This window comes from Eurypyga helias, unplaced genomic scaffold (genome assembly GCF_000690775.1).
Source record: "Eurypyga helias isolate BGI_N326 unplaced genomic scaffold, ASM69077v1 scaffold4040, whole genome shotgun sequence".
In the NCBI taxonomy this organism is placed as follows: domain Eukaryota; kingdom Metazoa; phylum Chordata; class Aves; order Eurypygiformes; family Eurypygidae; genus Eurypyga; species Eurypyga helias.
Window position 1 is genome coordinate 449 of NW_010226087.1, and position 20,770 is coordinate 21,218.

At 37.3% G+C, this 20,770-nt stretch overlaps 1 protein-coding gene across 1 annotated transcript in view; it reads left to right on the forward strand.

Moving 5' to 3' along the window:
- Window positions 1-3,770: 3,770 nt before the first annotated feature.
- LOC104509480 (lipase member H-like) overlaps window positions 3,771-20,770 on the forward strand; it is an 18,641-nt gene continuing 1,641 nt past the window's right edge. Inside the window, exons 1-9 of the mRNA XM_010151440.1 lie at window positions 3,771-3,819; window positions 6,920-7,296; window positions 8,937-9,045; window positions 11,526-11,627; window positions 12,837-12,926; window positions 14,086-14,253; window positions 15,433-15,525; window positions 17,823-17,934; window positions 18,313-18,486. Of these exons, the coding sequence (XP_010149742.1) occupies window positions 3,771-3,819; window positions 6,920-7,296; window positions 8,937-9,045; window positions 11,526-11,627; window positions 12,837-12,926; window positions 14,086-14,253; window positions 15,433-15,525; window positions 17,823-17,934; window positions 18,313-18,486 (1,274 nt within the window). The remainder of the gene's footprint in view (window positions 3,820-6,919; window positions 7,297-8,936; window positions 9,046-11,525; window positions 11,628-12,836; window positions 12,927-14,085; window positions 14,254-15,432; window positions 15,526-17,822; window positions 17,935-18,312; window positions 18,487-20,770) is intronic.

Consider the following 20,770-nt stretch of genomic DNA (forward strand, 5'->3'; position numbering starts at 1 on the left):
AAGTTGGCGGAATTGCTGCTTGGGGACAGGCACGGGGTGGTGAGCAGTTGTTGCACTGTGCATTACTTGGTTTTGTATATTCCTTTAGTAGTAGTACTTCCTCTCCATTTGCTGTCCTATTAAACTCTCATTATCTCAACCCATGAGTTTTTTTTCTGATTTACACCCCCATCCCACCTGGCAGGGGGGTCGAGCGAGCAGCTGCGTGGTGCTTAGTTGACGGCTGGGGTTAAACCACGAGAAGAAAGACAATGTCGGGAAGAAGCATGTGAGGCCCTGGGCTATTTCCTCCCGGTCGGTGTGAAACCGTGGGCGAACAGCGATAGCTGCGGCCCCGTAGGACAGAGCTTGTCACCGCTTGCCGCTCTGCGGAGCGGGCGGGTGCTGCAACTGCTGGGGAAGGGCTGGGTGACACAGGCTTCAAACATCCTTAGAGCCCTCAAGTGTTCTAGTCGTCAGTATGGCAAAGCGTTGTGATAGTTTACTTAATAAAATACACATGTACAGTGTGGAATGGTGTACATTTCTCAGTCTTTACAAAGAACTGGGGTATGATTGCTGTCTTCAAAGCTGAAGTTACACCTGCCTTAGAACCCACTGTTGCATGGTTGCTTCGAATAGGTTTCAAGCACATGCACACGTTTAACATTCAGTATATATTTTTAAAGTATTATTTTACAAAGGAACACATTTTCAGAAGTTATCCCAATGACAGAAATGTGAAAAATATTGTTCAAGATTTTTTTAACCCAAACATAGATGGTGTGCTTTGCCTCAGTGCCCATTATTTTCTAATGGAGTCTTAGTTACTGACCTGTCAAGTCTATTTAGAAAGGGATTAACAATTTACAGGAATTACAAGTCTCAGTTTAGGATCAATAATGAGTCTTAAATTTCTTCCAGGCAGTTAGGGTTTCTTCCTTTATTAGACAGCTTTTTTTCTTTAGTTAAGCATACGGAAGTGCAAAAGCCAGGTGTGATTTCATCTTGCCTGAAAGGGAGTAGCACTCTTAAACTAGCGGTTAGAGAGGAATTTTTCTAGAGAAGTGGCTTGATTTTTAAGAGAAATGAGAATTGTTATGAGAATTGTTGTGAGAATGGGATTTCACAAGATTACGAAATCCTGGGGGTAGAGAGATTAGAAGGGGAAATATATTTACATGTGACTACAGATCAAGATATCAAGGCTTTCATAAGAATTCGATCTTAATCTTGAAAACCATGCTGTAATGTTTTTAGCTGTTGCTTTATCAGAAACTTTTGGGATTAAACTGAAGTGTAGAAGTACCATTCCATTACCTGTAAATCATAGTTGTCTTGTACTGTAATAAAACAAAGGTTTTGTATATTTTTTTCAAACTGAAACATTGGTCAGTCTTGAGGGTTTTTTAATAGCTGGTGGACTGTGGGATCTCCCCAGAGCATCAGGTTTCATTCAGGAGTTACAACTCCTGCGTTTCTGAGTGCTGAGGGACAGTCAGAGTGCTGAAGAGGCAGTGCTGGCATCCTCTGCTCGTTTGCATAAGGCACTTTTGGATCAGGTAACTGTCAACTTCAGTGTGAGAAGTGTATCCTTGTGAGGAAAGCAGTGGACATAACTATGCAGCAGAGCAGGATAGGCAATACCTGAACTTTGAGGGTCTCGCTTCTGTTTGTGACAGTGTACCTGAAACTCAGAGTCACCTTGAAGGGTTTATCTGCCAGTGGGATGTAAATAGAAATTACAGCGTAGACAGTACCAGTAGTTCATATTTATTAATTTCCAAGTGCCATAAGTGCCACTGTTGATGAACAAAGTCCCCTTGTCATATGACAGAGGGGTGAGTCCAGCAAGTAGTAGTTCAACATCCTGATTAATAACACAAAACTTTCTTTTGATTTAGTAAAGGAGTTCTTTCCTGAGACTGATTTCGGAGGGCTTTAAAACTGTTTCATGGGCCGTTATATCAATGAATAGCACAGTGCTTACCTGTGAGCTGGGCTTACTGGTTTTCAGCTCAAGAGGGAACTTAAAATTTCCTTTCTTTTCCCCATTTATGTGTAAATGAACAAGTGTCTATTCACAACTAGTGGCATTAGGTAATACGTAAAGGTGCATGTATAAGATTTTCTTTTAAGATCAGATGATTGGCTCTTGGATAAGCATGGTGGATATTTTACTGGGGCTATTACCAGTTAATTTCCAGTGGTGTTGAGCTCTCCATGCTTTAACTTGTGTATGAATGTGTACTTCACTGAGTGCATGCTGAGGCTGCCTAGCTGGCGGTTGCTTGGGTGTGCTACATTTTTGGTGTAACAATAATCTATATTAAAAAATTAGAGAAGTGAAAGAGCCAAATTGTCGCTGTATCATTGCTTGTTCTGAGTAATACCTAATGTCAGTAAGGCTGTGCTTTTATAATAATAGTTGCACAAAGTGTCAAAGATTTGAGATGAAGAGGGAATGCAAAGGAATAGCAAGAGCTGCCTTAGTGAACTTTGCTGGGAACAGGGTAAGAAATTTGAGAAATGGAAGCAGATGTAATAAAAGGTGACCGGTTAAGCCGAGTCAATTTTCCTATGAGCGGACGTACTTAATCTTCTCCTTGTGGCTGCATTCAAAGGGGAAAAGACTTTGAAGAGATTTTCTAAAGGCTGTCTGCTGCAGGAGCTTGTGTAGCACAGTTTTGTTGAGCTGCTTAGAATCATAAAGCCAGTGGAAGACACTGGTCACTTAAAGAATGAAACACACACACCCCCTTAACTGCTGTGAGTGGAAAAGGAGGAGACATGGACCTTATGTTTAGAAGCATTGCAAAGGATACACTGCACAAAAAACCCCCCACATTTCTGGAATGTTTCTTTCTTATTTGAGTGATTATGGTTATTTTTTCTTTCTCCTGCACTGGAAATAATTGGGGTCCAGATACAGGCAAACTGAATATCCAGACATCTAACTTGAATAATATAGTTTATCTGCCTCTGCCACACCATGAACTCCAAGAAGTTTGTGCTCTTGCATTTATCCAGTGAATTGGTAAATAAATGAGCTTCACAAAAATAAATGTTTCTTCATCTCTTTTGTAGTTGGGGACACAGAGGGAATGAAGTTAAGTTACATACCCAAAACACCCAGCAAGTGAGTGTCAGGGTGAGATCTGTGGGGCTCTAAACACCATCTCTCTCCCACTTTCACAGACCTCCAGGTTTAGATTAGAGAATGACTCCTTGGAAAAAGCTCAGAAGATAATTTTGTGCAAAAATATTCCAGGGAGATAGAGTTCTCAGAATTATTTTCAAGTTCTTCCAGAAGAATCCTTGTCACCAGAATGGCTTTTGTTCTGAGTTTCTTGTTGCACTTTCAGTGCCTCTAATTGCAATTGAGTGACACACTTTAAAATAAAGACACTCGCTGGGTCCCTAATGTGATGTATCTCTAGTTACTCAGCTTCCTAAATTCCACATGTGCAACAGAGTTGTCAGTAATATATAACATCGACTGCTGATGTATAAATCTGCTGGTAGCTGGAGAGACAGGGAAATAGATTAAAAACCAGTCCCAACCCTTAAAGACTAGAAACCACCCTACCTACGGAAGTCATTCAATAGGAGGAGTCATGAATTGCAGAAGCTTGAATACAGCTTTGCTTTCTGCTTCCTACTCTACACTTGATGAAGTCACTTACTTCATTAGTGGCATTCAGTTAGGTTAGAAGTCTAGCATACTATAAGGAAACACTAGTTTTGCCACTTTTCTGGGGATATTACATATTGCTGTTCTCCATTTCCACATGCTGAAATTGTGTTTCTTCATCTGTTTGATATACTGGGTGAAATCAGGTAAGAACTATTAGCTTATTCCTTGTGATGTAGTCTTTGGCTTTATTTAAGTATAAAAAAAATAATATTCCTTCATTTAAATTGGCCAAAAGATTAAACCTTGTAAATTACACTTAATGGAGCAGGCAATTAGTATGGAAAATTTGATCACTTTGAAACGGAGACATAGGTTTTGATTTTAAAGTAAATAGAACAAAGCCTGATACTTTATCTCTGGCTGTACTTTGCACAGAGACACACTCAGGTATGTGCTCTTTGTACGAAGTAAAGAGGTAATTGTGAAATAGTTTTAACATAGTAACATAAGTTTATAGTTTATTGCTGATTTGCTAGGGTGACAGGTTTTCAAGTTATGTGTTATGCTTTAAATAGCAGAATTTAGTTACACAAAAGTCGGTGTGCACTGAAGATTTCCCTCTTTTCAACCACAGAAGGTACTTAGGATGCTTACAAACGTACTCAGGAAAGTTTAAATTGTATATTAACAGAGTTAAACTGCATATGTAACTGCCCAACACTTACCAGTATGTTCTGACTTCACAGAAAAGTGTATGTGAGTACTCCTACAAGTGTGCGCAAGGGGCAGCTGGGTATTCCTTCCAGGAATGAATCAGAAATCGGAGTTTGAAAAACTGCTTCCCAATGACTCCTCACTGAACAATTCAAAGTTTTAAATGTGTACATATACTTATAGTACTTATCTAATTCCACAGTAAAGACATAATCTTTTTTCTTTTTTCTCTATTTACTTTTCAAAGAATAACCACTGTCATTTCACAGCCGTAAGTAAACCAGTTGTTTCCCTTTGACATTTGCCAGCTAGTAAACAGGTTTCGTCAGTTAAAATAATTTGCTTGTGATAGATTTCTCACTTCCATGGGCCAGACAGTGTCTCTGGTTTATGTCACTGTCATTTCACTGGCTTTTGAAGAATTAATTCTTATTTCTACCAATCAAATGATAGCAAATCAAAACATTTAGTTGGATATGGAGGAACACTTCAACAATAGCTGAGCATGAATCTTTTATATGTTAGATACATAGGAGGGATTTATAAGGATCCGTGATTAAACTTGGACTTAAGAACAATATTGTCAAAAATTAAAGTTTCATGTTGTAGCTTTGAATAGCAAAAATGTAATCAAGTGGCTGTTTATTACTGTTTAGCTTTTTATGTGACATTTCTGTAATAGAATTTCTGATCTAGTTTTATTGTCGTGTATCTTCATATGAAAACTACAGATTAAATGTGATACATTCTATTAACATCTCAGTATCATGTCATGTGTATAACATTTTACCAGGTGATAGAATATTATTTTCATTAAATTGAAGGCAGCTGCAGTTGAACAGCTCTTAATTTCAGAACTTCTTGGATACATCTCAGCAATGAAACTGAGATGCCTTCCTGTATCAGTAGTTAGTTGCTAACCTTTCCAGTAATCCCAGTAAAAGTGACTTAAATATTCAGTGTCTAAATCAGGAGAACGGTGATATTTATTTTGAAATATAGGTAATTCCAACTTTTCACAGGTATAATAATTGTATAATAATTGTCATAAGGTAATGACAGGCATGAAACCTTTGACTGGAGGATTTGAGACAGGAAGTTTCGGCCATTTCTAACACTAACTTCAACCCTGCTCCGCTTTTGAAGTATCCATTATTTTTTGTCATGTCCAGTCCAGAGGTGACTGGTCTAGTCATTGTAGATACATGATTGGTGGTTGATCTAGTTCCCTAAATGTATTAGTGTCTTTATCATATCAAGGGCTGTACTTCACATTGTTTAGCTTTGTTTAATTCTGCACTATAGTATAATTTTTCAGATACCTTGTAACTCCCCTGCGCTTGCGCTTGGCAGCTTTATAAACGGGTGAGGGGTCTCTGTCTGTCTCAGATATGCAAATGTGGTAGATTCAGTTCTGCCTGCTAGCTCCTCACTGGGAAAAAGAGAAGAGCGAGACCTGCTTCTCCTATTATTATTAAAAAAAAAAAAAATCTGAGAAATTCCGGTTACTTAGAAAATAATTTTTAAGGAACTGAGTAGACACTATTCCTCTTCCTACTTTTGCTTTCTAGAAGTTGACTGGCTCTTGTTTTACAAAGTTGTTAATGACAAGAAAATTGAGACAGGTTCTATCAAATATCAGACAAAAGCCTTGTGTAAAGTAGAATAGACCACTAGAAGTCAAGAGATTGGCCCACATTTCTTTGGCCATAAACCAGCGGACACCACAGCGAAAGTGAAGAAGCCATACAGTAGATCCTGAAGTGGCTTATCCACACGGTGTGACCTTACAGCCAAAGGACACTTTTTTAAGGCATTAACTTTTGATGTTGATAACCACACAGGGGGAAAATAAAGTCCTTTTAGACTCTTTTGAAAATCTCCATCCTCATGTTGATCCTGACTGATTTACAGCTTAACCATGTATGCCATAACTGTCCGAGTACAGAAATGCTAAATACATTTTTTCTTGTGCCATTATGTACATTGACCTTACAGATTCTTTTTTTTGTTTGTTTGGTTTGTTTTTTCAGAACAGAATCCTTTGTTTCTTCTGTCTTTGTTTCTTGGTAATGGCAACCTTACAGTAATCCAAAACTAGGAAAGGGTTCTGGGTCAGGCAACTGTTTCTTATTGCTAGATTAAACATTAAGGCCTAAAGATTGGCACCTTTGATACTGTGGCTGAAAGAGGAAGAAACAACCACAGCAGTCTTCCTGTTTATACAACACACTATAGTTGTGAAAAAATTCTGAGAACCCTTATTTGATGGTTAAGCAAAGGACCTTATTAACAGTGACTACTAATTTGCATGTTATGGAGAAAATATATGGTTTAGGAACAATTAGAAAGGGTAGTTACGTAGTTGAAGGTTTCAGAAGAGCACAGTGGTATCTGCAGAATCATTAGTTAAACTCTGTATCTCCTCATTGTTCAGTGCATGTTCTTGCACCTCATTCCAAAGGTCTGGAGTGAATAAAATGGAAGTTCTTCACTTTTACTGGAAAAATGTGGAAACAAATGTGAAGAGACAGTATTTCAGGTTGTCTAACTCATCAAATAACTGTCTAACATTTTTGTCTTTTTCAGATGGGGGAAAAAAATGTCCTGAATTTACAGATCTTAACATAGGCAATGCTTTGTCTGGAACAGAACTCAAAGTTCAGCTACTGCTATACACAAGGGAAAATCCAGATTGTTCTGAGAGACTCACTGAACATAATGTTACCGCATCTGAATACCTTAATACCTCCAAGAAAATTGTCTTTGTTATTCACGGCTTCAGACCAACAGGATCTCCGCCAGCATGGCTAGGTGAAATAAAGGAGCTTTTACTGTCTTCAGACGATATTAATCTCATTATAGTTGATTGGAATCGTGGAGCTACAACTGTGAATTATATAACTGCTGTTGAAAACTGCAAAAAGGTTGCAGAAATCCTGAAGAACTATGTTGACCAGATGCTGGTAAGGCAGAGTTGCATCTCTTCTGAATAAGTTTAAATAGCTTAGTTGGGGTAGGAATAGGTATTTAAAATATGTCTAAAGAGAAGCCCAGTGAACAATATCAAATGACATTTTTTACCGAAGTATTTACTAGCTTTGCATGCAGTTATTACTGCATATCTTTAACTCAACCTGAGTTCTTATTTCCCCTTCACTGAAGTATGTCTAAGAGTGCATCTGATTTCTTTAGCCAGATGAAACTTCTAGGTCTCCCAGAAAGAGCGAATGCACCAGTGGAGTGGTCAACTGGGATATATTCAAATAGTATGCAGCATTAAAAATTTGTAAAAACACTACACTACTCTTTTCACTATCAAGCTGCTATAATTAAAAATTTTAAATGAAAAAGAAATTACTGACAGAGATATAACTGTTTATTCCAAAATGACATAAACTTCTTGATTCTAGAGGGATTTTCTGCCAGTGGTCTTAACTGTTGATGCCAGTGGTCTTAACTGGGCTTTAGATGTATTGCTTAATCAAATGAACAAAACATGTTATGATCTCATTTATGGCATTGTTATATTTATCACTTGATTGTTCTTCCATTCTCATCACATCTTTTTCCATTTATATGCTGTGCAATAAGAAAATATTCATGTGGAATATGAGTAAAAGCCCAGCATTTTGAGAAAGGATAAGGTGAAAGAAGAGAAACCCTATCAGAATCTGCCCTCTGGGACTACCTATTGTGTTAACAACTTGTAATTATGACAGTAAATTTATTGTGTAGAATAGAAAAATAAAATAGGACTATAAGAACAGTCTCCAATCCAGAGTGGGTTAAAAAGGTGTATTTTTCAAATTCGTTGATGCAGATTTTTGGTTAATTGGTGGTTACAGACCTACCTGGCAAAACAATGACTGCAGGGCATGCTTGGGCCGATCTTGTGCCAGTCATCGAAGTGATGGTGGTGGCTTATGTTGTATCCCACAGCTCTCAGTTTCATACTTGGAAGCTGTCATGAGGCCTTAATTTGGTTTGAGATACAGTAATATTTCAGATCCCTCAGGTCATCCCATCACTTTGCAGAGATTCTAACAGGTCTGCTGATACTTTATTTTAAATACTGTCTGCTTTGTAGAATGGCAATCTTAAGGCTTTTCTGCAGGTGTGCATTTGGCACCATTATTCAGCAGATCTGTGGAATGTGTTAATGGTGTTCTGTTTTAAATTTATTTTATTGGAATCATAAGGCAGGGGTAGATAGATTTTTTTTTCTTCGTTCGTAGTTTTGGTTCATCTTTCTTGTATCTGGCTGTCATGGCTCAGCGCACTGGTAAATGCCTTCCTGTTCCCTCCCCAGGAACCCCCTTCTAACTACTGTGAAAGTTTGGAATAAATGTGACTCAAGTTTCCTTTTTAAATTTTTCTAGTCAAAGGAATATCATAATTACTACACTGTTTAGTTAGTACAGAATGTCAAACTGAAAAGAACTTTGCAATTCGAATTTGTCTTTAAAGTTAGTTAGAAATGTAAGTACTGAAAAAAGGGGAAACTAAATCAGTCTACTGATGTCTGTTCTGTTAACCATATGTGTGATTGTGACTTTGTGGTTGGGTTTTTTTTTTTGTTTGTTTTTTTTTTAATCCTTGATAGGTAGATGGAGCTTCTCTTGACTCTATCTATATGATTGGTGTGAGTCTTGGGGCTCATATAGCTGGTTTTGTTGGCCAGAAGTATAATGGCAAAATTGGCAGAATCACAGGTAAGGCTTTGAATCTTGATACATGTATTCTAATGCACTTTGTATTCTTGTGATAGCTGCAGATCACATAGATATTAGCATTGAAATACCAACAAATGAGAACTGATTATTTAGTAACATACATAAGGAAAAATGTATCCCTGATAGATGTTCAGAAAACTGTGAAAAGCTGCCTTCAGGATATAAGTTACAGCTGAAATTTTCCAACCTATTTACTTCTAGTCTCTCAAGTGAAAATTAAGTGCTACATCCAAATGCTACTTAGGCTTAATGACATACTACCTGAGTTTCTGTCTAGTTGATGGAGCAAGTCAGGTCCGTCTGAAGGGAAGTTCAGGCCTCACTACACTGAGCTATCAGCTACAGGAAGGTTAAATCAGATGTCCAGCTTGTGTATGGATACTGCAAATCTTACCTCATACTTGTTACATTGTCAGCATTGTCATCTGTGGGAAGTGGTGTGTACAGTGAAAATTGGCAGACTGTCATTTGGGTACACCTTTCAGAACCAGGGCTTCACAAAGTTTAGGATTAACTTTTAGATGCTGGTTCCTAGGGCAGAACCTACAGTGCTAATTTGGGTGCACAGTCTCCAGATCCTTCTTGTGGTGAAAGAGCAAAACTCACTGCAGCGAGTGTGTTGGGAAGGAAGCTCACTGAGCTAACCATCAGAAAAGGTGCTAAGGGGAGAAGGGACTGCTGGATCCTGCTAGTGTTTTGGATTTAAGAGAGAAGCTGTTTTCAGTCTGAAAGGAGGCAGTTACCTCTCCTTGAGATTCATAGCTAGAAACTCTCTTCAGAGTACTTCAGTGATTTTTCCAAAATGTGTGAGGAGCCAGTAGCCAGCCTTAAGAAGGGGAATTAGAGACTCCTCCCCTTTTAGTACAGTAATCTGAAAGTCAGGAAGTTTTCTAAGAGTGTGATAGGCTCCAGCTGTATTCCTTTGCGTAAGAATATTCATTTCCACTTTACACAATTCACTAGAGTTTGATGGCTTCAGTGTTTAGGGACAGTCTTGATTCTTGATTGCAATGCTAGGCTAGCAGGTCTGTGTCCTCTCTGTACAATAACTGGGAGCTAGAAGATCCAAGTAATTTCTGAGCTCAGATGCTTGCAGGTAAATGGAATCATATGAAATGTTTCAATCACCTTCTTATAATTACAGATATGGATGAATAAAGTCAAGGATTGGGTAGTCCAAACACACAAGGCTCATAACCTCTTAAGTGACTGTCTTGATATTCTTTCTTTCAAACAAGTTGAGCTGGTGGCCCAAAGTAATGCTGGAAAAATAAGATTAAAAAAAAAAAAAAAAAGGGATATTTTTGTCTTCACTGTTTGAAAGTTACTGAAATGTAAAACTAATTAGTGGGTTAAAATGATGACCTTTGTCACCTGGGGTACTATGAATGTGAATTCCCAGCATTCCATGATCCCCTGTGGTGGTTTGGGTCATGGTTATCTCAATCTTGAGTGAGAACCTTCCTAGACTAGTTCTTAAAGAATATCTGCCAGTTAATTCATACTACAGATTTGGATAAGCTAAGGTCATACTAGGTCCCTGTCTTTCAGTCAGTGAGAATGCAAAAGTCAGTTAAGTGTAGGAATATCTTTTGCTTTGACAGTTGTAGATTCCATCTTTTCTACTTTTTCATTTCCCCTCTTTGTCTGTGCTTTTGTTTTCAAGAAAATAGGGACAGAGCAAGCCTCAGCTAACAGTTTCACTTTCCTGTGAAGGACAGAAATTACCATCTTGAAAATTATCATGCTTCAGGGCTGCACAACATAATTCCCTGTCCCTAAAATGAATGAGAATACACAGGGTTTATGCTTCAAATACTCTGACATCCAAATTCCCTCCTTCTTGACATAAAATGTTTTTTGTGTATTTTAGTTGGAATCTCTTTTTGTCATAGTTGAGTTTTGATTTGAATATAAGATTTCCAAGCCTCCTTCAGGGGAAAATGTTGTTGAAAACTAGTGTTTTACTCAGTTGTATAAAACAATTATTTTTCTATAGGGAATTTCAACACCAACTGATAAAATAATCGAGACATGTTTGAAATTGGCTCCATTCAAGATGTCTTTATCTTGTGTTCTGGTAGTGAGAGTAGCTGCATTGTACATTTTGTTTCTCTAAAGTACATAAGAGGTATTGTATTTTCTGGGGAAAAGGACAAAATTAATTCTCCTCATTTGATCCCAAATGATGTTGGCTTATAATTCACCTGGAGAAATGGGAGATGAGCACAACTCATTAGGGAGAGAGAAATTAAAAGATATTGGTTGTTTTGTGGTAGGAACCCTTGCTTTGCTTAGCAATTTGAAGAATGGAAATTTGAGAATTGTACTAGGTTTTGGTTTTATTATTATCCCAGGAAAATGAAGAGTCATTGCTGAATAATCCTCAAATACCAGTTTTGTATACATCTATGGAAACAGACCCCAGGATTTGTAATGCTAGTGGTATTTTCATTTAGGTCTTGACCCAGCAGGCCCTTCGTTCACTCGAGAACCACCAGAGGGGAGGCTGGATCATACTGATGCACAGTTTGTTGATGTAATCCATTCAGATACTGATGGTAATGACCTAGTGTTAACTTTCCTATTTTACCTTGAGGAACTGCAGGAAAGCAAAAGAGAAGGCATAAAATGTTTTGTTAACATCCAGATAGTGCTGAAGAAGTATATTTCGTGTTGTCAGGTGGATTCCTGTGCTGTAGCTTTCTAACAATGTCTATACTTTTGAAATCATACTGTTTGCCTGTTCATCAAAAATTGAATCTCAACTTTGCTAATCACTTAAGCAATGATGAGCTGTGTTGCTCAGTTCTTATGTAACTAGCCATGTTATTGAGTGAGTGAATTTTCATGGCTGAACCTGAAAATACTGAAATAACTTTATATCCAGCAGCTAACTGAAAGCATATGTAGATAACCATAGAGTCATGAGTCCATTTAATGTCATGCAAAAGTAGTAATTACACCACTGTCATTTATATCTTGTTTGTTATGGTATATTCCTTCTGAATATGAAAAAAACCCAAGTGTACACATTGAATAAAGCATGCCTGTTGCATTAATTTATGATACTGCTGTTTCAAAAATAGTTTAGCATTAAAATTCTTCTGTTGTGCTAGTATGCATTAGCACAGAGGTGGTAAGCATCTGATTGTCATTGCATTGGTCCCTTCAGACACAGCCAGTCTCAGCTGTATCATGTTAGTACACCACAGATCCCTTGCTTAAAATTCTGAATATTTTACTGTAAGTCTAAAATGAAGAACACTGTATAGTCTGCTTCAACTATGCTATAATATCAAAACCATAAGTAAACTTTTAAACCTACCACACTTTCCCTTTTTCTACTTTGATTTACTGCTTATATTAGCATAGCTCAGAATCCAGTATCATGCAAAAAAATGGAAAATCTTACTCTAATGAAAATTTCATTGAAAATAATTTTGGTTGCTGGTGAGAACATGAATTTCATAAATTTCATTATGCAAATAATGTATCACCTACAGCACTGAATAGTTGCTTCTGCTCTTTCCTTTTTCTTTTGTGGCAGTTGGATTCTTACACAAATTTGTGCGCATTTGTGTACAGCATTTTACGTGTGTATATTTTTTTAAAATAAAATTTTAACTCATAACCTATGTTTACAGAACAAAAGAGCAGCATAATTGCAAAAACTTTTTTAAAGACCTCCATGTTATTTTGTAATGAATGTAATGATAAATAATCAATTGCATAATTCTTTTTTTTGAATCATGATGTTTTGACTTTAGCACTAGGTTTCAAGAAACCTTTAGGAACCATTGATTTCTATCCAAATGGAGGAATGGATCAGCCTGGTTGTCCACAGACGGTATTCAGTGGTAAATAAAATGTGTTCAATTATTGAAAAACGAGTTTGAGATCAAATCAGAAAAGGTTAAACTGACTTTAAAGAACACTGCACGTATTCTGTAATATGGGAGCTGAGGGCATTGTATTCTTTCTTTTCCATCCCCACTCAATAAATGAGAAATAACAAAGACATTTGACATATTTTTTTTAAAATAAAGATCTTCCTGTAAGTATACATATTCCATCATACCATTATTACTGGTATGATGGGATTATTACATATACAGTCTGCATATAGTGATTGTTATTCTTCTGTGTTTATATATGGTCAGGCATGGGGGAAGATGTTTGTGTCTAGGTGTTTTGGACAGGATCACTTGCATATGACATGGAAGGCAAGGCTTTCAAGTCTTCACTGTGTCAGGTTCCTTCTGGCTGGCAATGATGAACTAGGATTCAGATGGGTCTTTTAGGCTCTAGGATGAGAACAGTTTTACGACATGATCTTTTGCTGCAGAATTTTACTTCCTTCAGCCTATATAAATCTTAGGCAAAGTTGCTGCCTATTGGTTTTGTTTGCTCTTTTTGGCTATGTTTATGTCTGTCTATGTTTCTGTTACTAATCTACATGGTGCTGCTATAAATTAGGGCTGCTGCAAAAGTATAGGGCTTACACTTGTGTGTCTGTGAGTGTGGGAGAATCCCTTCAGACACAGGGTCATCTTTATATGTACAGTTCTTGTGGTTTGTTTTACTAGGAGAGGAAGGAATATATTAACCAAAAAAAAAACAAAAACCAAAACCACAAAACTAGAGAGAAGAATCTTTGAAGTATTCCTCATGGTAATTTTTCTGCCAAAATATTCTGCACTGGATGAGACAAGGAAAATTTTAAGTCAGACTCATGTTTTATAACAAAAATTTCTGTAAATTTGATAGGACTTATTACACTACTTCTGATGTATAAATCCCTGTAGGCTTTTCTCTGTACCTGTAATATTCAAAATAGTCTTCAATTTCTTCTTGTGTGTGTGCATCCATTTTCTACATTTGGTGGTCAACTAAACAGAGAATAAACGCAGGGCTAAGAATGAGTCAGGTAAATGGTATTACTTTGGTAACACCTTTTCTTTCATGAAGAAAAACGATTATCTATTCTTTGTATATTTTACTTTTTCTTTCCTGAAGGACTTCAGTATTTTAAGTGTGACCATCAAAGATCTGTCTACCTCTTCTTATCAACTTTGAAAAGAAGGTGCAACATAATAACATATCCATGTGACTCTTACTTGGATTATAAGAGAGGAAAATGTGTTGATTGTGAAGCTTTCCAGCCAATGTCCTGTCCAGTACTGGGTAAGCATTAAGATATCTGCTCTGGGCTGGGTGAGGTTTTCTGGGAAATCCAGACTAGCTCTTTCTGGGGCTACTCCAGGTATCTGCAGTATCACGTTAAGGGATCTGTAGAGATTGATCACATGCAGAGCTGCATACTGCTTAAAGTGGTTTAAAGTTTATGGCTCTGTCTGCCTCACAGTTATCTCTGTTAGTCACAGGTGCTGAATGTTCCTAATCTTTGAGCATTATGCTTTCCAGTCTGAAACAGATTCACAGTGCATTTCCTTTCTACAGAGAAACTGCTTTTACTTAGTTCATCACTTCAGGCTTTCACAGTGTGTTATTATCCCTAGATCACCTGTGGATTTTATTGAAGACTAATAATGTTTGTAGCAAATTAATGTTTCTCTGGACTTTCTTTTGGAACCAAGCTTTTATTTTGAAAGGGTTTTAGTTGTTTTGGATTTTACTGCTTTTGGAGAGGATGTGGGGACAGTTTGAAAAGATTTGCAGTGGTGTGAGCATTTCCTTGTTGGCAGAGTTTTCTTAAGAATGAAATTTTTAAAATAATTAGAATTTAACTTTCAATTCATACCTTGTCTTTTTTACATCCCTATATTTGGATGTATGCCCTATATTAGTTAGATTAGATTTGAAGAAAAAGCATATATAGACAGAGCTGTATGCTATTTTATAATAAACCCCAACCATAATGGAACCTTATAGTAGGGCAGAAGGACTCCGGGACTTTTCCAGCATGGTTATTACCCGTGCCTGATGCAAGTACATAGAATGTCTCAGCTAGAGGTGGAGAAATATTTGACCAGTCAGCTGCCACCTTTTTTTTTTTGTACAAAAATGTGGGGTACATTTCTAGATTTGTTTTAATTACCTCTGCAGGAGTTTATAAACACTATTTTTTGAGTTAGTACTCTAGATGAATTAGATTCCAGCTATTACATTATGACAATATTAGTCGTACTAATTAGACACTATTAGAAGAATTAAATACTTGCTTACTACGTTCTATTATACTCAGGGGATTCCTGTGTTTTCCAAGTCAGTTACTTTCTCAGGGAATATTTAAAAAAATTAGAGGCAAATCTGTTACTTTGGGTGAATTTCTTTTGTGTAATTACATATGTACCACAATTTTGCTAAATGTTTGAAATTAAATATTTAAACTTGGGATTTCAGGTTATTACACTGATAGATGGAAAAAAATGTTAATCCCCAAAAGTTCACCAACAAAAGCTTATTTTGACACCTCGGACCAAGACCCATTCTGCAGTGAGTGACTGAATACATACGTAACAACCTCTATGAAATATTACGGCTGTTTTTGTAAGCTGCTCTGAAGTGAAAGTGCTAAAAGTAGAAAGTTATTGTTAGCTGCTGTGTAAAATGATGTAGTAAACCATGAGTTAAGTGCCAGTACACAGACTGGAGGAAGAAGAAGGAGAATGATGGAGGCAGAAGAGTAAACAGTATGAACTGAGAAGGAAATATGACTTTAAAAGTAGTGGGATGGACTGCCAAGAGGAAGAAGGAAGCCAGAAAATGAGAATCAAGTGACAGGGGAAAAGCTGGACAGAGAAAACCTGCTTAGATGGGATCATTGCTGTCATTTCAGAGAGCAAAAATGAGAAGGAAGACTGCCCTGGGTGAGGGACAAGAAAAACACCTCTATGTTACATCTCAGGAGGAGAGACCCCACAGTCAACTAAAGCTACTCCAGCTTTTAAAAGTCCACATCTCCCTAGGAGTAAAACAGTGGAGGGAAAACTTAGTTGACTGTTTCAGGGTTTTACTCTATGGGGATGAATTCTTATGGTGTGGGCTTTAGCTGCAGTAATTTAGATATCTACCTATCCATGTAGAGGTCCAGAAAATTGGCTCCTCCAATTTCTGTTTTTATTAACACATCTCACCACCATAAGCAAATGTTAGCACACTCTTCTAATTGGCTTTGTTTAAGGTTCCTTAGTTTGGGTTATGGGGGATAGGCTTATAGAGAATTCAAGTGAAATCAAATTTTCCCATTAGCTTTTTCAACCACCTTGGCAAGTTTTGTGACCAGGGACTGAATATCTCTTTATATAGTGATAATCATGCTTACTTACATCACTGTTTCTTCCAAAGGGCCAAGGAGAGGTTAATGAAGATATGATGGATTTTACATAAAGTAGCTCCCAGTGGTCTTTTAGCTCAACCTAAACCTGCTACCACTGTTCTTCCCTGCTCCTGTCTGCTTGGGCTTTGCTCTCATGGCTGCATGGGACACTGGGTCTGGCTTCTCATTCATCCTTCTGGCAGAAAAATATGGCTTTTCTATCACTCTCCCACATATTAAAATCTGGGCATTCATCAGAAATGCAGTCAGGCAGAATTTAATTTAAGAGAAATTAATTAATTAATTAATTAAATTTAAGAGAAAATATTCTAAGTCTAGAAGAAAAATGAGTCCAATAAACCAGTCTGAAATAAAGGATATTTATTAACTAAAACCTTATTTTAAGTCTTAGATATTTGAAAAGATGAGGAAATAGAAATAAACAAGAGCTCTTAAAACTAAGTGAAACTGTAACTTGAGCAGGACAAATGTTTTATATGAGGTGAGACTTGGTCTTTTAGGGGAGAACGTTAAAATGCAACTTGCTCCCTCTCTCATGTTTAAATTGGATTCTTTACTCTGTGGGTAGTAAGGCTGTGTTCCTCTGGGCCACCATCACACGGTTACACTCTGGGTGACGGTCACAGAAGTGCGGCAGAAGCCCAGGTCAGGATGTCTGAGGGCACAGTGAAGTAGGTCATGGAAGGTGCCAGCCCCTGGTAAGCCAGCTGGTTTTCCTGAGGCCATGGGCCCTCCAAGGGAGGGGAAGAAGGGGCTGGAGCATGGGAAAGTAATCGTGCCCCTCTCCCTCACTCTTCTCCATGGTGGTTTTCCTAGTATGCACACAGAGGTTTTGGCACGTTGACTTCTCTGCGGGAAGGGTGCTTGGAGGACCTGTATTGCTGTACCTGTGCAGGCTGGGCAAGCAAGGCATGGGAATAATGTCCCTCTCCAGCTCTTACTGTCTGATTAGTTTGCTCACCTAGCTAACTGCCCACTTTGCCTATGCATAAAGCTTGTGCAATGCTGCTCCTCTCCTCTCCCTGCCGATGTAACTCAGCTGTTTTCTGGATGTGTCAGTTTTGTGGGTAACGTGATAGCGTTGCTACACTAATGGCTCAAACATCTCTTCTTTGCAGAGCTTGCCAAAACCTGAAGGTGCTAGCTAGGGTTTGATTTTGCATTTTTTCCTTAGGCGGGTCAAACTCTTCATGATAATTCAGATGGTAGCTTTTTGATGCAAATAATTTCAATGTAAGAACTGGAGGAAATGATACACAGAACTCCAAGTAGTCATTTGGTGGAAATTAATTTTGTCAATAGCCTCCTTATTCTGCTTTGAGCTGATAATTTAAAAGTAAAGAGTCATTATTCCTATTGTCAAGCAGTGAATACTTTTAACAGGGTGATAATAACAACTCTATCCTGTTGAGGTCATTCTTTGAATCTTACTATTTCCTAACTCTTTTTGCAGTGTATAACTACTTACTGGATATTACTACATGGAATAAAAGCATTAAGAGAGGTTTCATTAAAGTTAAAATAACTGATTATGCTGGAAACACAGTAGAATCAGAGATGAATAGGTAAGTTGTGCTTTGTCTCTAAATATTTTTTTATCATTTAATAGGACTAACTTTCTGAGTTTCCTAAACCTTTTAACTTGTTAACTTTTAAGTCAAAAAAGTATCAATGTTATGGTTGTTAAGACTTGGCCACGACTTCTTTTCCTGGATATGGCTCAGTGTCAGAGGAAATGCTTCTCAGACTGAAATGATCCTCCCTGCATTTATGAACTAGCCCAGGTCCTTGCATAGTCCTCTTTGAATCCAGTTCTAGGTATCCTTCTGCATGCTCAAAGTCAATACATCTGACAAGATTTCTGCTCTTGATAATTATGCTTAGCAATAATGAATATTACTCAGCTGTAAAAAACCCTGACTAGAAATCATATTTTTCTTTAGTGAAGCTTCAACATTTCAGCAATATAAAAGAGTCAAAATGCTAACTGGATTTTACCGAGACCTTGACAGAATATCAAAAATTTCCTTGACTTTTTCTACGAAGACTTTAGTAGGCCCAAAACACAAGCTTAGGATTCTCCAGATGAGGATGAAATCTCTCAATAATCCAGAAAGGTAAAATGTTTTTCATGTGTCAAAGTTGTATATCAACTAAACTGCCCAAAGTGTTTCCCCAGAAATGTGTATTTTGCTCTATTAATTATTTTAATCACATGATAATAAATGCATGAATACCCTTCTCATTCTGCTTAGGATCAGATTTATCATGTGGAAGAGGTTCTCTGTACATTAACATTTTGTACACAGCACCCCTGTACACGTCGATGTCATGCATGCTGCTCATTACAGCAGGCTGCTGCTGCTGTCTAGTCATAATGGGTTTTCGGAGACCACTTGTGTAGATAAGCCTGACTTACATCTGCGTGGTTAAGTTCTCTTCCAGAAGATAAGTTTTATTAAGCACTTTTCTGATTTTAATCATGTGTCTGTACAAGGCTTTTCATACTCAGCAATGAAATGGAGCACTTCAGCTACGTGTGTGATGGGAATAGGATTTTGGTCTTGTTGCTGAAGGTAAAGACCTTCCAAGACCAAAACATAGTTTGTAACTGCCTACACTTAAAATGGAGTCATCTGCATTTTTTGATAATTAAGTGTGATTACTAAGGTTTTATTCATTATTTCAGGGTTTAAATACTTCAGCAGTATTGCCATAGGTTCATTTTTTAGTTCTACGGAGTTACTTGTACAAATATAATTGCACTAGCAATTAAATTTTACATTTGCATCTTGTGAAAATAATACATTATGTGGAATAGTTAAGGAATATCTAGGAGTAACAATAGTACTTTGTTTTAGGATTGTTATGTTTGTTTCCTTCATATGAATGGCAGATTTAACAAAGTCAGAATTTAAAATAAAACCTAAAAATGGTTAGCAAATAGGTGATGAATGGGAATAATATTACAATATACATAAGTCTTAGATCAGTATATTTTGTTAACCTGAGAACACTTAAGGCTTTCTGATTTGGTATATGATAATAGTCTAGTAGGAATTGGCTATGATACTTAGTAAAAATTATGAAACCCACTTAAATTAATCTACTATTTCGTATTTACTGGGAAAGAGGAAGAGATGGGTGAGAGAGACCTAGGACGAAGCAGAACACTCAGTAATCAAAACAGTACCCCTGAATGTATATACATTAGACTTTATTAAGTTGTTGAAGGCCATAAGTCTCAAGCACTCAGGTGAACTGGTATGATTTTATTTAAAAGCAGTTGGTGATGAGAGATGGTCAAAACTCTAAATCATATTGCAGGTTTTTTTCTTAGCCCAGTGCTGATCAATCAGAAGAGACATTCCATGCAAGCCTGTCAGCATTCAGGACTTTTTCAGATAATAATCTAGCAAATAAGGAAGATTTTCAGTGAACAGCCTTATTGGTTTTGAGTTTTTTTTCCTGTTATTCTGACTCTTGTTAGTTTTAAAGGAAGATGCACTTGATTTACTTTAATATAGGACCCATAAAGTCCTTTATATGGAGCCTTATCAGATGGCAGTCATATAGGCACATTAATTACTTCTAGATAGCAATGGAAAATAGTGTATTGAATCAGCATGTGAAGGTAATTTAAATGCAGATGTTACAACGATATTGGTTGGTATAATTACATAGTTGCTCATTGTAATTATAACTACCTATATTTACCTTATTTATTTACATATAATTACAACAATTACTTGAATACAGGATAATCAACTAGAAACTACACTAAAATATTTAAATTATTCATATAACAAAGTAGTAGGTAAAAAACAGGGCACAGGTGCAAGGATAAAAGACAATAGGATTTTCAGTCTCCCTAGATCTGGGTTAATAGCAGACAGTGGGAGTTTGGGGAATATCACTGACGACTGACTGCTGGACTGGTCCATTATTCACACAGATGGTGTGTGAATGTGGGAGTGCTAAAAGGTACATATAATTTTCAGGCTCTTCTTCTGGTCTCTGAGATAAATCATTCCTGCAAAAAATCCAGAAAGCTATCCTAACTTGTGTGTGTCCAGGTGTAAATTCTCCCAAAAAGCTTTTGAAGCTGTCAGCCAATTCAAACTCAATTGATGGGGAAGGTGTCTCAAAGATACATAGCCCAGCCACCTTTGTCTATCTTAACCAAAACAAGAACAGAAGTAATACAAAAGAAGACCTTGTTAATACCTCTACTGAACAGGAGAGTGTGGTATGCCCTTGCCTTTTAGTGGACAGCAGAGAAGGCACAGAGGGTGAGGGATTATGAAAGCCTCACCTAACAAAAAATTATTAGTGTGTTTTGCTCCCTCTTCGTGAACCGGAGAACCTGTCCTTGCTCAGGGCTACTCTCCTGTAAGGCAT